We start from the raw sequence: 14,679 nt of genomic DNA on the forward strand, positions 1-14,679 counted from the left end.
TTATCTACGAATATCCTACGAATTGAATAAATTTATGAAAGCCCTTACAAGTAAGGGAATCAACAACAGTTGATCTCCTAGTATCGACCTGTATCCCGCTACTAGGTCTCAACCACCCTTCCCACTATATCCATCGCAGCATCCATGATATGCATGGTTCTCTGGTACTCTGTATCCAGGTCGATACTTGCCTGCACCAGATTGTTCACTCTATCCCGTATGAGGGTTTGGCTGTACATGGCGTTATCCAGATACTGCAAGTCGCCCCCTAGCATCCTAACCGCCCTGTCTCGCTCTTCGTCTCCCATACATGCAATGGGCTGTCCCATCACCTGCACCAAGTAAACCAAGGTCAGGGTGGTGTGGGCCTGACGGAGAGCCACGAAGACTCCTTCCAGGGCGACCCGGCCGGCACTAGCCCTATTCCTAGCATCACCAAGCGCGACAAGGGCATCGCTCAACTTGTTGTACTGATAACCTGTGGTAAGTGCCAATGATGAAGTAGCACCCACCCCCAGCTTAAGGTGTTGGCCGAGTGTAGCGGTGAGACCGCGGGCGAGCTGTGGGTTCCAAAAAGCCAGGGCTGTAATGACTGCGCACCCGAGCGCAAGGATCCCTGCTCTATAGACGAAGTTTTCATGATGGCTAGCTGTTTCGTTCCACTTGCCGATTTCTTCCTCATTGAAGCTCACCATGGCCTGTTCGTACTCGGAGAGATGAATTGTAGCCTGGCGCAGGTCAAGTATCGTTCTGACGATGCCCTGGTTCGTGAGACCTCATGGATATGTTAGCCTTGGCTATGAAGACTGAGAATTTAGGGACTTACCCTCTCCGCTTGATAATTTGTCGAGTCTGGGTTTCAAGCCGCCGGCGAGTTCCCGGAGCTTCTCAAATGAGGTTGATGCATCACCCAAGAGAACGAGAGGCCCACTACTAGTGGGTGGGTTCTCAGATGTGCTGTTCTCGGACGAAGACGAGCTACTCAGGTTGTCGAGCATCTCTTTCAACCAGGGCAGTTGGGACGAAAGCTGACTCAAAGTTTCCTTGCAAGTAGCGAGGAACTCTGTTGCTTTTCGGATGTCTGCGCCCTGGAAAGCCATGTAGGCGAAGGTCAACGACCCTAATATACGGAGAGAGTCGACCCCCGCCTGCAATCTGCTTGACGTTAGTGGCTAGTAGCCCGCCTAGGATAGAATCCATGCTCACATCTTCATTATGGTGTCCTCCTGGCGAACCATTGCGGGCTTGATAAACCGCTCGAGCCGAAGCCACAGCGGAATGAAGAAGAAGCGATGCGCATACTTCATCTTGATGTGCATCTCTGTCATCTCTTCACCGTTGGCAACTGCGTAGATGTTCATCGCGTGAGGTGGGCTTTGTAGTTTGGAGATAAAGTAATCGTATACAATCGGTGGAGCGAACTTCTTGAAGACATCACGAACGCCGGACTCGGGATTCCCCTGAGGGTTGTTGTAGGTGGCGAATGCGTGTACAAAGTCGACCTTCCAAGTCAGCATCCCCGACATGAAGCAGTGCATTAACCAAACCGTAAACGAACCCACCTCGACCGGAACGTAGTCATCTCGAATCGAGATGCCATCGGGTTCGACCACCTCAGCCGGGCGAGGAATCCAGTGATTCCAGTCCCCGAGAGCCTCGGGGGAGAACAGACGGGCAAGGCCATGGTTGAACTCGGGGCATCGTCCCCGCTCGCTGAAGTGCCAAACTTGCAGACGGACAGTGACCCGTAGGTCCTGCTTGGAACCGTGCCCGAGTTCTTTCGAGGAGTTGGCCTCCATTGCTGGCGGTGTGAACGAAGCACAGGGCAGAGTTAGGCGGCTCAGGCCAGAGTTCGCGGGAAGTTGGGTTCCGTACCTTAATCTGGAGGGAAACACAACAACGACAGGGGCTTACGGCTCACTCAGACACCGGGACGGGGGGTTTATCAATTCTAACCCCGACAAATCAGGCTCTCGGGGAACTTGGGAAGGGCGCCAAAGAGACAAGACACTCCCTCCCTCGCGGCAACTGAAACCGCCAGAAACCGCCTCGTTGGGGCCTGGTCGGGGACATGGGCACTCCCGGCGAATGATGTGTCTCGGCGCAACACCATTGAAAGGGAAATTGGTCATGATGTGCAACCTTGGCATGCGCTTTGTGACAGGAGCTGAACACACTGGCGGGCAGTGCTTGGATGCGCCTCAGTCAGCCTCGCGCATCCAGACTCAAATGCCCCCTTGGCATGAGCTTTCTTCAAAATGAACCACGCAAACACACCTCGAGCTCTCAAACGCATTCTCGTCGCAAGGCTATAAGTCTATATTTACGATCGCGATCACGATCACGGTCTTGTAGTCGGCGTCTTTCTAGCTAGGCTCATATTCGATACGGATAGCTCTGGGAATGAACGTGGTGGTGGGCGTTTCGGAGCTCGAATACAGGGGGGCATGACCAACCAGCCAATCAGGGCAGATGATGCCCTGCTGCTGACGCACTCTGGCCTCAGGCAGACCATGTTTCTCTTCTGTTGGTCGGACAGGGCCTTGCTTGAAAAGGGCGGGGTGGGTCAGCTCAGCTGCACCCAGAACATGAAGGGATCAGGATCCGATCAGGCTGTAGCCACATCTTCCATCTCCCCCATCTCCATCACCATCAAAACCAGAGGGGACAGGATGGATCAGAACAATTACGCAGCGGACGAGAGTACCGCTCTCGCCAGCTCTCGCCAGCAAACAGTCGGAGCCAAAGGGACCTCGGGTGTGCCATCCTGGAACGCAGTCTCGGCGAACCAGAGCGGCTGCGATATCTTTGAGCTGTTTGAGGTTTACAGGCGATCGGCAAACCGCTACCTCAACCAATATTTCGAGTGCCTGGATCGCCTTCCAGCCTCCAGTACTGAGCTCGGGGCGTATAGCCGGTCGCAAGGTACGTTGCTCCAGGATACCTGCATGTGGGCTTCGGGTCCGTGGCTAACTGACTCTCAGAAGTCTCTACCCGCGACGGCTCCGAAGCAGAGAAGAATGTCTGGCTCTTGAAGATTTCGCATGACAGCGCGGTGCGGGATCTGACGGTGCTAGACGAGATCCTTGACAAGGCCAAGGAACAAGAGAAGCCTCCAAGGAGAACCGTCTCTCCAGGCGCAGCGGCATGGTAAGCTTTCTTCGAGCCTTGTGGCCTCTCTAGCTGATACCAAGCCCAGGACGTTTGCGTGCTCCATTCTTGCCTTTGCGGTGCCGCACAAGGTATCATCTGCTATTTTCAAAGTCGGTGCGCTTGCTGGCGCTCTACTCTTCACTTTTGGCCTGCTTCGGAAACAGACGCGGGTGAGCAGGCTGGGCCCTGTTCAGCACAAGATCCAAGGGTTGATCCGGTCGTTTGAGGAGGGGACGATGCGGCACCGGGATCGGGGTGAGGTCCTGGTCTCGCCGTTAGACTCCATCACGAGGCGCTAGGTTCTGTTCTTGACAGGCGGGTGAGGGGTTAGATACCTTGTTCTTGTTCAGTGCTGCTTGTCGAACCGTTGCCTTCAAGGACCACAATGCGCCCTCCGGTGCCGATGTCCGTTCTTGAACACGTTAGCTCCGGAGAGCTCGGGGTGAATGTTGAAGTTCCTGTCTATGTTTTGTTGATCTTACGCCGATCTCGATGACCCTATCCCACATGCTGGTGTCCTCTGCCGTGTTCCCTGCATTCTAGGCGGTATTTGGAGTTGTTGTATCATAGAACCTTCAAAATATAATTCCTTTCAGCCACTCACCTTGACGAAACACGGCAATCCTAACAACTAACTCGATATGGTGTCCAAAGACAGAGCAGTATAGGCTAAGATCTTCTTGCAAGCAGAACTGGTGTGGCTTTCTCCTAGTAGTGCCTGCAGCTAATTGGAAATGTACTGTATCCAGAATCGCGGCGCTGGGTTTCGCTGTCAGTCCAGTCTGTACACGTCTGTGGAGGAAACTCGTTGGATTGGCAATTGGCAATATATCTTCGAACGAAGCTAGCTGTTCCTTTCTCGTTGGAACGCAATGATTACCTCGTCAGCGCGCATTTTGCAAGCCCGCTCCTCGTCAAGAGACTGATTTATCCCAGCGGCGGAACGCTGCGTCCAACCGCTGATAACCCTTTGCCTCGAGTGCTTGGCCCAGGAGTTGGCCCCACAGCTTCGGTTCGTCAGTCTCGCATTCAAGGTAGAATGCCCCGGCAGTCACAGGCTTAGTGGCTACCCAGAAACGTGGATAGTATGCCCCCGATTCCCAGTCGATGATCCCAGTCACGCGGTCCCCATCCTCGGATACCATGACATTTGTCGGTCCGAGGTCGGCATGATAGAAGTGGAACTGAGGGTCAATATCTGGCGCAGGTTCGGTTGAGATCTTGGCCATATAGGCACGCATCGCCTCTTGTGACAACGGGCCAAGGGTTCTCGGCTTCCACGTCGGGTGGGGTTTGGGTGCGCTCTCCATCAACCTTGGTTCGTAAACACCGTATCCAGTGACCGTTTCAAACCGAGGCGAAGTGTTGTCGGCCAAGGAAACGCAGAACCGCGCGATGTCGTCGGCGATCTGGGTGCGACGCAGTGCCGAGAGTTGCGGCCATGCCCGTTCCAGGGTTTGCCCCTCAACTCGCCTTGTTAGAAGGAAGGTCCTATTGAGGTCGTGGTCGATCCAGGTATGAACAAGCTCCGGGATAGGTATTTCTGGGGCCTTCTCTTCCACGAACCGCATCGTATTGGCTTCGAGCTCCAGGCCTTCACACCAGGCACGGACCTTGCAGAATACATTGTTACCGAGACGCCAAACCGCGGACGAAGTTCCCCCGACATGGATCCTATCGGCCTCCGTATCGTTCCCCAACAACTCGTGTGGCAAGCTCTTTCGGAGGTAGAAAGTGCTGTCGCCATCTCGCCAGTCGGCTATTGTGTCCCCGGGCTTCAGTCCCGGATCGTCGGCCTTTTCGCAGACAATCAAGGAGCCCAGGGTCCACCGCCAAGGGTTGGCTCGAGCGACGGAGACTTCAATGGGAGGGTCCATTTCACTGTCACAAAGTTAGTTATTTTCGGTAGATAGGTAGTAACTATGCGGAACGGACCAGAACATTGTGTGACTGATTGGGGTTTGTCCGTGGATGAAAATAGGTATGCAAAATATCCAGGTGGATTGTTGGGAGAAAGAAGTTTGGACCTAATTATTCGGTCAACCAACATGGGCGGTTGCCCAACTCTTATTAAACAGCGGTCCGCAGCTCGATTAATAGTGGGGCGCCACAGGTCTCCCGATCAAGCCGTCGGTTGGTCCGACTTGGTCGGTTGGTTACCAACTTCCCGTTCATCCTTCGTGTGCTCAGTCCGTTAAGTACCTCGGTATAATTACTTGACTGCCTTAGGTGACTGTTCATTTCCCAGCTCCCCGGAATCCCAGCCAGCAAGCTAGCGAAGAAATTTTAGCGGGATATTGTGGGCATGGTTTAAGCCCAGATCACTACGCTAATGATTCACGGCGAAGCTGAGGTGCATCCATGGAATAGCTAGGTTCCATGGTCGTCAGTGATCACGGCAACACCTAAAGATATATATCATATTACCGTAGACCGCCGGCGGGGGGTTGCAAGAAATGATCACCACCACCGTTTTACAGTCGTCTACTTGAGTAATGGCATAGTACCTCCCTACCTACCTAGGTAATTAGGTACCTACGTAGCCACACGCAAAATGAAACGAGACTCCAGTCACATTTTATCATCGAGGTACCTATATCAAGTGCAGCAAATATGCAAGGCTCCCAGCTGTCCACCCTTGTTCCAAGTGTTACTTCCCAGCAGAACCGTTATCCTTTTGCTCACACCCGTCCCGCTGGAGTCTCTCGGTGACGGTCACAGCGTCGGTGTCGTAAACCCACCTCAATAACATTGATGTTGACTTGTTGGTCGCGAGAGGGAGGCGAGGCGTGCCAGAAACACAATCCATGGGTGACACCGGGAATTCCCTATTATTTTGAAGCCACGTTAGTATTATAACCAGTCATGGGCATGGGGTATTGACGTCGAGAAAGAGGGAGAAGTAGAACGCACCCAGTGAGGTTTCCGAGACAAGACCGAGGGGCTTCGACTCCGGTAGATTTAGAAGAGCAAGACGGCTTGGTGGACATTTCGAGTGACTGCCAAAGAGGTGGAACTTTGTGGAATATAAAACAAGGACGTTGACCTGGGTTGTCTAGGGTGGTAAATGTAAGTGTTACGGGACGGAAGGTTTCCTCCGGCAGACATTAGGGAAGTATGTCAGGTTATTATAGCCATGGTTTATACCAGACTGCAATCTTGCAAGGCGTACACAATGGTTGACCTTTTAATCAATGAATTAACTTTCTCGAGTTATCTTGGACGATCTTCTTGACCTTCTGTCTTCATCCCGGGTCCGGTTTGGCAACGCGTCTTGGCGGAATTCTGGGGTTGGCAACGCACACCATGCAGTTCACTCATTTTCGCTGCCTCTGTGTGTGTTGCATTACCAGTCTTTTCTCCCCGCCGATCTGATCAACTGCTGCGAATATGGCAGTTCTCTCCCTCGGCCCCACAACACCCGCAGCCTCCCCCTGACACCCTACGGATGAGACAGCAAGGCATAACCAATGAGCCATGAGGCGCAGACGGACATGCAGGATGAATCGAGGCCCCGTTCGGCGGCCAAAAGGCCGGTAACGCCAAGTATGATTGGCTCCCTGTCCACACACGACGGTCCCTTTTCGGCACAGGGGGGGTGAGTGACAAAAGTACGACAAAAGTTTACGGAAAAGGAGCATGGGAAGTGGGGTGGCCGCTCGCCCAATCAAGCACCAGAATCCGGTGAGTGTATCATGAATCGGGAGGGCGGTTGCCTGAATGAGGCGTCCATAGTCCGCCTCGGCTGTCCAGGTGAGAAAAGGGGGACAAGATAAACTTTTCACGGTGTCCTGGCTACCTGCCCTGTCTTCCATGCGCTTTTATCATACCCTCGCCATCAATCCCACACCAACATCAGATCAGAAACATGGCCCCAGGTGAGGAGGGCGCATCCCTCGATTGGACCCAATATGACGATGAGATCCGCGGCTTGTTCTCCAAAGGGAAAACACTGGGGCAAGTTAAGGCGCATATGACCGCAAAACACGGTTTCACTCCAAGGTATGCCCGTCATGAGATCGGGAGCGGGTCTGGGTGTCTAACAGGTCGATAAAGCGATGGTCAATACAAGCGGCGCTTCCCTGGTCTCAAGAACTTGACAAGTGAAGAGTGGGCGTACGTTGACGAAGAATGTGAACGTCGCGCGGCACTTGGGAAACAAACCGTGGTCTGTTTTAATGGCCAGCCATTGCGGCCGGGACGAGTCCACTTGGCTCGTAGTCGCGTTCGAAGGAAAGGCTCGAAGAATGGGGTTACGAAGCCTGCAAAGGCTTCAATGAAGGAAGGTAAGTGCTCAGGTACCTGATACTTGATGCGACCGCGCTCACAAACCGAAAGTGAAGCAGCGCAATCAGGCTGTACCGAGGTTATCCATCAGGACACCGTCACCAGCACCTGTCGGTGGTAGGAACCCAGCCCCAGTTGCAGTTGATAGCCAAGGAAGAAGTCAACTGGACGGGGGCCGCAACGACGGTTTGGGGATAACAATGACTCAACAACCGGGACCAACTCTGCATTCCGTTCCGACGCCTAGTCAGGTACTCGAAAGCTCTTGGATGGCGTGGAGTGGAACATTTACAGCGTCAACAATGTGTGAACCATTGGTTGACTATGTCGGGGCCGCTGATATAGAGCTCCCGCTTGCAGCTCATGATGTGGGCGTGTTGGGCATTGAGTCCTTCCTTGCCGCTGAACCTGGTATGTACGCGCAGAGCAGTTGCAGCTATCGGATTGCTAACCGCGATACGAAGGAGTAGTTACTACGATAGGCCTACACAAAAACGACTCCCCGCGCCTCAGAACGACCATGTCGGGCTTTAACCACCGTGCAATGAACCACTGGCGTTCCAGCCCCTCCTCTGTCAGAGCCATTCTATCCCCGTCCGAAGAGCCTGTCAGTCCCAGTTTCAACTTATTCGGTACCCACTGGAGTCATAACGTCCAACAAAGGCCGCTGCCCTTCTTTCGAGTACTTGCTGAAATCGAGCAACCCAGTATGTTTTCACTGCTCGTCCTTGGTCAACTGCTTTTGTTGCTTATCACAGTTCAAGGTTATTCTCTACCAAAGCATGCTTCAAGTTCACTCTGCGAACCCCCCGCTTCTGCGGCAGCTGCGTCTTCTGGGTTCCTGATCGTGATTCAGGGGTCACTCCCTGACGTTCCTACCACTACGGGAGAAGTACAGCCCGTCGCCAGCGTTGCCGAGGTTTCGTCCCATCTTCAACAAACCATTCCGGAGCGAACTGAGGGGGATATCTCGCAAACTCTGGAACGGATTCTAGACCCCTCATCACCGCCTTCGGCAACGCTTTTGTCGCTTTTCGCACTGGCCGCTTTCTTTGCATCCAATAATAGTCTGCTCGATGACCAGGCTGACGCCTTTCTCAACTGGATCGTCGACCAGGGATACGCAGCGTTTCTGACGTGGTTCATGAAGATCCAAACTCCTACCGTTCACGCTTTCGCCAACATTGTCCTAACATCGGCTGTTCGGATTAAGAATGTCCAGGTGCTTGAGATACTCCTAGAGTGCGGCGTCAAGCTCGACAACAAGCTGTACGAGATAGCCTTGATCGGCGACACCAGCCTCACTCAACGCATCCTGTTCGACACAGACCCAGCGTGCTTGGTAACAACGGACCTGGGAGCAAAGCTTTTTCACCATTTTGTGTCCGATCGACAGTACGACCTCGCCCAATTTCTTCTAGGGGTCGGGGTTTCTGCAGATGCGCAGGCGGACTGGAAGCGAGTACATCCTGGAACCGCGCTCTACCGAGCGGTAGATACTCGAGACATTTCAGGGGTCAAATTCCTTCTTGAGGCAGGGGCGTCCATCAACGCCTACTATCAGAACTGGGGCCTATACCTCGGTAATCTCAGACGCCAGCACACTGTCCTCGGATACGCTGTCTATAGGGACGATGTGGAAATGGCTGCTCTCCTTCTGGAGTACAAGGCAGACATTTTCTCTCAGATTGAAGGGAAGGCTCTAGTGGAATGGGCATCGTTGCGCCGGAGGAGGGTTTTCAGGCAGCTGTTAAAGGGAAGGGTGAAATCCGAACATATAGAGTTCCTGCTTGCGGATATTTTGGATGCCGCGAACCGCGGTGATCATGCTCTCGTCGCTTATATCGCGGCTCGGCCGGCAGGACTGACGGCACATCAGCTCGAGCAAGCCCTGGAGGAATCAATCAGTGACCACCGCTGTGCGGCAACAAGTACACTCCTCCGATATGGTGTCAACCCAAACGGCCCATCCCTGACGACTCGCCCCCTTGCGACTGCCTTGAAGAACATCGACATCGACACTGAGTCCGTTGCGCTCCTTCTTCAACATAAAGCAGACATTGGACATACCGGGCTCCTGGAGAAGGCTGTTGAACACGGAACGCGAAACCTCCTGAGGATGGCTCTTAGTCGCCAAATTGATGCGGAGGAAAGAGAGAAGGCTCTGGTTGTTGCATGCTCTCCAGTTGAGGATGGACGTGGCTGTGGCGATCTAGCTTCAATAGCCACGATCATAGATTCTGGGGTGGACATCAACACACCTGGTCTGCCTCGGAACCCCCTCCAAGCGGCTGCCGCAAACGAAGATGAAAACACAGTTCTACTTTTGATCAGCAGAGGAGCAAATCCCAACGCGCCACCCTATCCAAATGGCGGCCGAACCGCATTGCAAGCGGCACTTGAGGCCTGCCAATCCGACAAAATCACAACAATACTGCTGCGTCATGGGGCTGATACCTCCGCCCCTCCCGCATCGCTAAATGGCTTGACGGCCCTGGAGGCATTTTGCCATAATGCCGCCACTAGAGAGAATCCAGACTTTTGTTATACCCTTCTCGACGCCGGTGCCACCGTCAACAGACCCGGGGGCGAGCCCAGTTCTGTACTTCACGGAGTTATCCAGAGAGGATGGCACGATGTCCTACGCCGCTTCCTTGAGCCACCGCACAGTGCCGTGACGAATAACATGTGGTACGGCAAGCCGCTCGACGAGGACGAGTACTGGCGCGAAGACGACTGCACACCATACACGCCAACCCAGCTGGCAGCCTCTCTCGGGGACCTAAAAGCGGTGGAGCTTCTCCTAGATCATGGAACCGGCGTTAACGAGTCCCCAGCCAACGAATCCGGGCGCACCGCGCTGCAGGCGGCTTCTTTGCTGACGCCGGGGACGAAAAAAACGACACTCATCAAGTTTCTCCTCGACCGAGGAGCCGATATCAACGCGGCTGCCGCGAGCTATTGCGGCATCACCGCGCTGCAGGGCGCCGCCATCGCGGGAGATCTCATCCTTGCTCAGCTGCTTATCGCCCGTGGCGCAGATGTGAACGCATGGCCCTCTTTCTACAACGGTCGGACTGCCGTCGAGGCCGCGGCTGAGCATGGACGCCTGGATATGGTTCAGCTGTTGCTGAACGCTGGAGCAACAGGCGACCCTATGCGCGGGACAGGGTTTGAAAAGGCCATTGAATTGGCAGAGAAGAATGGCCACTTTGCCGTGGCTAGTATTTTGAAGTGAAGGATGGAGGTGGGTGCGGGATTTGTCTACCTTAGGCAAGATCAGCTCGGGACCAGACCATATCACACGGCGCCGTTTGGGTTGGACCAGGTCTCTGGTACCCCGCTCCTGTTCTTTCTTCTATTTCTCTTTTCTTTCCTCTTCTCCTAACTGCAAGGGTGAGGTAGGAGCTGACTACGAAATAATGACACACTCTTTAATTTCTTTGCTTTTCGTATTTCAAGTCTCGATTCCCAAGGGAAGTCGCAGTGAAAATCAACAAAGTACAGTTAAAGTAAGACATGATACCTCAAAGCAGCGTAGAGTCTGAACATTCTGCGAACACTACCTATCAAAAGAAAGTCTCGCTACGCAACCATAACCATATGCACCGAACCCCCCTCTCCCTTTTCTCCCCTTCACCCCACTCATCCCTCCCCATCTACCATCTAGCAGCTCTCCACCGCCGGACCTGCGGGCGTGTAGCTGGTCGGCACGGGGTAGTAGATGTTGATGAGGATGCCGGGGTCGGTCGCGCTGTAGGCGCCGGGGAAGGCGACCTGGCTCTTGGGGCTCCACGAGCCGCTGCCGCCCGTGACGGACAGCTGCGCGCAGCTGATGTAGAACTGGGCGCCGCCGGCGCTGCCCGCGCTGTGCAGCGCGATGTGCTCCGCGCGCAGCAGGTACTCGCCGTCCGACAGGCAGCTGGGGATCGTGACGGGGACCGAGGCCGCGCCTGTTGATGGGGTTAGTGAGGCTGTGGGAAAGGGGGAGGGGGTTGAGTGGGGAGGGACGTACCGCTGGTGGGCCAGGTCATGCTGCCGCCGAGCTCGGGCATCTCCTGGTAGATCTTGGACCAGACCTGGCCGCTGCCGTCCCAGGTCGCGGCGGTCTCACCCTCGGGGACCTTGGCGATGTAGAAGGCCATGGGGCCCGGGTGGGAGATGGAGGCCTTGGCGTTGTAGTTGATGGACTTGCCCGCCGTGACCGCGTAGGTCTCAGGGGCGCCTGTGCCGGGGTCACGCTCGTAGCAACGGATCTGGTCCGAGGTGACATCGGTCACGGGCCCGTTGCTCTGGAAGTTGGTCGTCGTCCGGACATATTGCCAGTCGGCGGAGTCGTCAACGCTGGGGAAGGTGTCTAGGTGCGTTTGTTAGTACGGTAAGTGGGTGAAAGAGCAAGGGGCGAGGGACATACAGTGCGCCTCGGCGAGAGCCGACGCGAGCACGGCGATGGCAACGCTGAGCTTCATGTTGTCTGGTAACTGGTTCAACTGAAGAGGGTCGAAATGTCCAAGGGGCTCTGGGAACAGGCTAACAGCTGGATCGAGCTAAGCAAACAGGAAAACCAGGGCCACGACCCAGGGCTCTGAAAGATGGCCATTATATACAACTGATCGCTGACCTATTTCCGGCATCCCCATATCAAAATGATCCATGTTCGTTACACGAAACCGGGAGCGGCTCCCCATGTACCGCCCTGCCAAGGCACCACTGCCGCCCAACGGGTAAAGGGGCCGCGGGTAAAAGCACCCCAGAGACGCCAGCCAGTTGGGATTTTGTTTTTAAATTGTTCTTGCCCCTTCGGCGAAACCTGGGCGAACCAAATAAAGTAGACTCCCGTTCCACCTGATCCGGGGTCGACAACCCCATGTCGATCCGAGATCGACAAGCTGGGGTGCAGGCTCGTGGCAACCCCTTCGACGGTTTGTTCGGCAGAAGGTTCCTGACGTTTGTGGGCCAGTCGACACTCGCGTCGAAGTCTCGTTTCAACAAGATTCGTCAGTTGCGAGCACCCCCACACCCACCTCCACCGACGGCAGAGCGGATGTCTCAGGAAGCAATGCTTGCGAGAGCACTCGAAGTAGCCACCAGGTTGATGAGGCCTCCAGTCTCAAATTCGATACATGGAGTGACAAGAAAAGCGAGGAAAAGGCTTACATAGGGCAACCTCTCTTTCTCTCTCCCTTCGGTTGGAAGGCCGTTCCCGATGCCAAACAGAAGAGCTCAAGGCTGAACGTTAGCCGAGACCACCTTGCTACATATATGTAATTATTCACGCTCTATTGCTTGCTCGTGCAAGACCGGACCAACAATGCGCTGGCTCTCCCTCCACCCCCTATACGTCCGAGGCTGTAGCCACCGAGTGGCAAAGGTTTATTAACCACCCTATCCAATGATGATAAAGACCCAGGTTTTAGCTATGCGTTTTGGCGTACTCCACCCGATCAAAAAGAGGCCTTTGCGACCGTGACACATGTGTGATGGTGCCATGATCTCACCATCGGCTCCTATCCAAAGTCAAATGCTTGATTCATTTGTGAACAACCAGTAAACAACTAGTATTCAGGGATAGAAGAACCTGATCAACCGACTGAGGCCATAACACTGCCTAATTCACAAAGGGAGTGATAGCATCCTCCCTCCTTTCCACGGGCCCAACACCACCGTTTTCTGGGGAGCCATCGCGAAGGCCTCACCTAGGTACCTAAGCATCGCGAATCCTCGTGTCTTTAATGTCGTCTCTACACTGCCTGCCTAAGCAATAATAAGTATGGCGTCGCATTAAACGTCGCCATGAGGCCCCTACGATGGATGGCGGCCGCCATCTTAGCCCTGTGGTACCTGGGCCTAGCTTCAGGTGGTGTCATCCAGAGAAACGACATCATCAAACCCAAAATCATAATCATCAGCATGGTAAACAAACACACCTCCACCTCCTTACACCTCCCCCGACCCCCAACATCTCGAACAAGACTAACCCACCCACCGACCACCAGTTCACCCCCGAAGCCGAAATCTGGCATCACAACCTCCCGACAACCTCCCCACAACCAACCCCCCACCCCCCCGCTCGGCGACCTCCTCGCCCTCAACATCACCCTCCCAGCCCTCTCCATGATCCACCCCACCGTCCACTGCACCTTCACCGGCGAAATCTGCCAACTCACCACCGGCGAAGGCAAGATCAACGCGGCCGCCATCCTCACCGCGCTAACCCTCTCCCCCCAATTCGACCTGCGACAGTCCTACTTCCTCGTCGCGGTCATCTCGGGCATCGCGGGCGTCGCGGGCGTCAACCCCGCGGCGGAGCGACGCTGGGCGGCGTGGCGCTGGTGCGGTTCGCCGTGCAGGTGGCGCTACAAGCACGAGTTTGGCGCGCGCGAGATGCCGGCGGGGCTTGAGACCGACTATGTATGTGGCGTTTGGGCCCGCGGCGCCGTATGCGTATCCGGTGATTCTGTGTATGGGACCGAGGTGATGGAGGTGAATGGGGCGTTGAGGGATCGGGCGTTTGAGTTCCAGTTGCGCGGAGGGGGGTTCGGTAGATAGTGGGGAGCCGGGGGGCGTATCGGGCAAGGTACGGCCGGCGGGAGGAGGTACATCGGTTTGTGGTGGGGGTTGGGGGGCCGAGGTGGTCAAGTGCGATACCGCGACGAGTGATGTGTATTACTCGGGGGCGCTGCTGAGGGAGTCTTGAGAGGATCACGGAGGTGTGGACGAATGGGACGGGCGAGTACTGCATGAGGCGCAGGAGGATAATGTCACGCTCGAGGTGCTGGTGAGGATGGCGGTGCATGGGCTGGTGGACCGTGGGCGGGTCATTGACTTATTGTCATGCGGACTGGCGAGTCGACACCCTCAAGATGTGGGCGATGAACTGTGAGGACCTCCCTACTGTTGCTAATAACTGACACTTGACAGGGTCCAACTTTGACCGCCCGGCCCCAGACGTCACCCCATACGACCACCTTCTAGGGCGTCATCAGAATGGTTTCGATATTGCCATCGAGAACATCTTCCGCGCTGGGATCGAGGCCGTGAAACGCATCCTCGAGGACAGGGACGGCCTCTTCCTCAAAGGCATTCCGGCTCCCAACTACATATGGAAAGACGGTCGCAGGGGATGGTTTGACGCATCCACCAAAGGTCCTGTCGTGGTCGTGGTGGGATAATGGGATTCTAGGATTTGAGAAAAGGGATCAAGTTTAGTGGTACGAATACTTCGAAAGAAGCTGAGGG

The 14,679-nt window shown here is 55.0% G+C and overlaps 6 protein-coding genes across 6 annotated transcripts; 3 read left to right on the forward strand and 3 right to left on the reverse strand.

The window, feature by feature from the left end:
* Positions 1 to 63: 63 nt before the first annotated feature.
* B0H64DRAFT_202282 (uncharacterized protein) lies at positions 64 to 1,896 on the reverse strand. Its single transcript, XM_062799275.1, has 4 exons — positions 1,563 to 1,896; positions 1,207 to 1,502; positions 827 to 1,155; positions 64 to 775 (listed from the first exon to the last, which is right to left on the reverse strand). The coding sequence occupies exons 1-4, from the start codon at positions 1,797 to 1,799 to the stop codon at positions 102 to 104; spliced, it is 1,536 nt and encodes a 511-aa protein (XP_062656349.1). The 5' UTR covers positions 1,800 to 1,896; the 3' UTR covers positions 64 to 101.
* A 272-nt stretch (positions 1,897 to 2,168) lies between these two features.
* B0H64DRAFT_402908 (uncharacterized protein) lies at positions 2,169 to 3,769 on the forward strand. Its single transcript, XM_062804258.1, has 3 exons — positions 2,169 to 2,925; positions 2,985 to 3,150; positions 3,200 to 3,769. The coding sequence occupies exons 1-3, from the start codon at positions 2,448 to 2,450 to the stop codon at positions 3,450 to 3,452; spliced, it is 897 nt and encodes a 298-aa protein (XP_062656350.1). The 5' UTR covers positions 2,169 to 2,447; the 3' UTR covers positions 3,453 to 3,769.
* On the reverse strand, positions 3,770 to 5,202 carry B0H64DRAFT_402909 (kinase-like domain-containing protein). The gene is made up of 2 exons (XM_062804259.1): positions 5,089 to 5,202; positions 3,770 to 5,034 (listed from the first exon to the last, which is right to left on the reverse strand). Exons 1-2 carry the CDS (start codon positions 5,094 to 5,096, stop codon positions 4,068 to 4,070), a joined length of 975 nt encoding a protein of 324 aa, XP_062656351.1. The 5' UTR covers positions 5,097 to 5,202; the 3' UTR covers positions 3,770 to 4,067.
* Positions 5,203 to 7,222: 2,020 nt separating this feature from the next.
* On the forward strand, positions 7,223 to 10,678 carry B0H64DRAFT_362991 (uncharacterized protein; the record flags this gene model as incomplete). Its single annotated transcript, XM_062801783.1, has 4 exons — positions 7,223 to 7,439; positions 7,492 to 7,851; positions 7,905 to 8,147; positions 8,205 to 10,678. Exons 1-4 carry the CDS (start codon positions 7,430 to 7,432, stop codon positions 10,676 to 10,678), a joined length of 3,087 nt encoding a protein of 1,028 aa, XP_062656352.1. The 5' UTR covers positions 7,223 to 7,429.
* Positions 10,679 to 11,106: 428 nt separating this feature from the next.
* On the reverse strand, positions 11,107 to 12,087 carry B0H64DRAFT_464466 (glycoside hydrolase; the record flags this gene model as incomplete). The annotated part of the gene is made up of 3 exons (XM_062807629.1): positions 11,855 to 12,087; positions 11,456 to 11,797; positions 11,107 to 11,393 (listed from the first exon to the last, which is right to left on the reverse strand). The coding sequence occupies exons 1-3, from the start codon at positions 11,907 to 11,909 to the stop codon at positions 11,107 to 11,109; spliced, it is 684 nt and encodes a 227-aa protein (XP_062656353.1). The 5' UTR covers positions 11,910 to 12,087.
* A 735-nt stretch (positions 12,088 to 12,822) lies between these two features.
* B0H64DRAFT_425663 (purine nucleoside permease-domain-containing protein) lies at positions 12,823 to 14,612 on the forward strand (the record flags this gene model as incomplete). The annotated part of the gene is made up of 5 exons (XM_062805692.1): positions 12,823 to 13,981; positions 14,034 to 14,101; positions 14,139 to 14,150; positions 14,186 to 14,249; positions 14,362 to 14,612. Exons 1-5 carry the CDS (start codon positions 13,234 to 13,236, stop codon positions 14,610 to 14,612), a joined length of 1,143 nt encoding a protein of 380 aa, XP_062656354.1. The 5' UTR covers positions 12,823 to 13,233.
* Between the last annotated feature and the right edge of the window lie 67 nt (positions 14,613 to 14,679).

The sequence above is a fragment of the Chaetomium fimeti genome (genome assembly GCF_033439085.1).
Source record: "Chaetomium fimeti strain CBS 168.71 chromosome Unknown B0H64scaffold_6, whole genome shotgun sequence".
NCBI classification, from domain to species: Eukaryota; Fungi; Ascomycota; class Sordariomycetes; order Sordariales; family Chaetomiaceae; genus Chaetomium; species Chaetomium fimeti.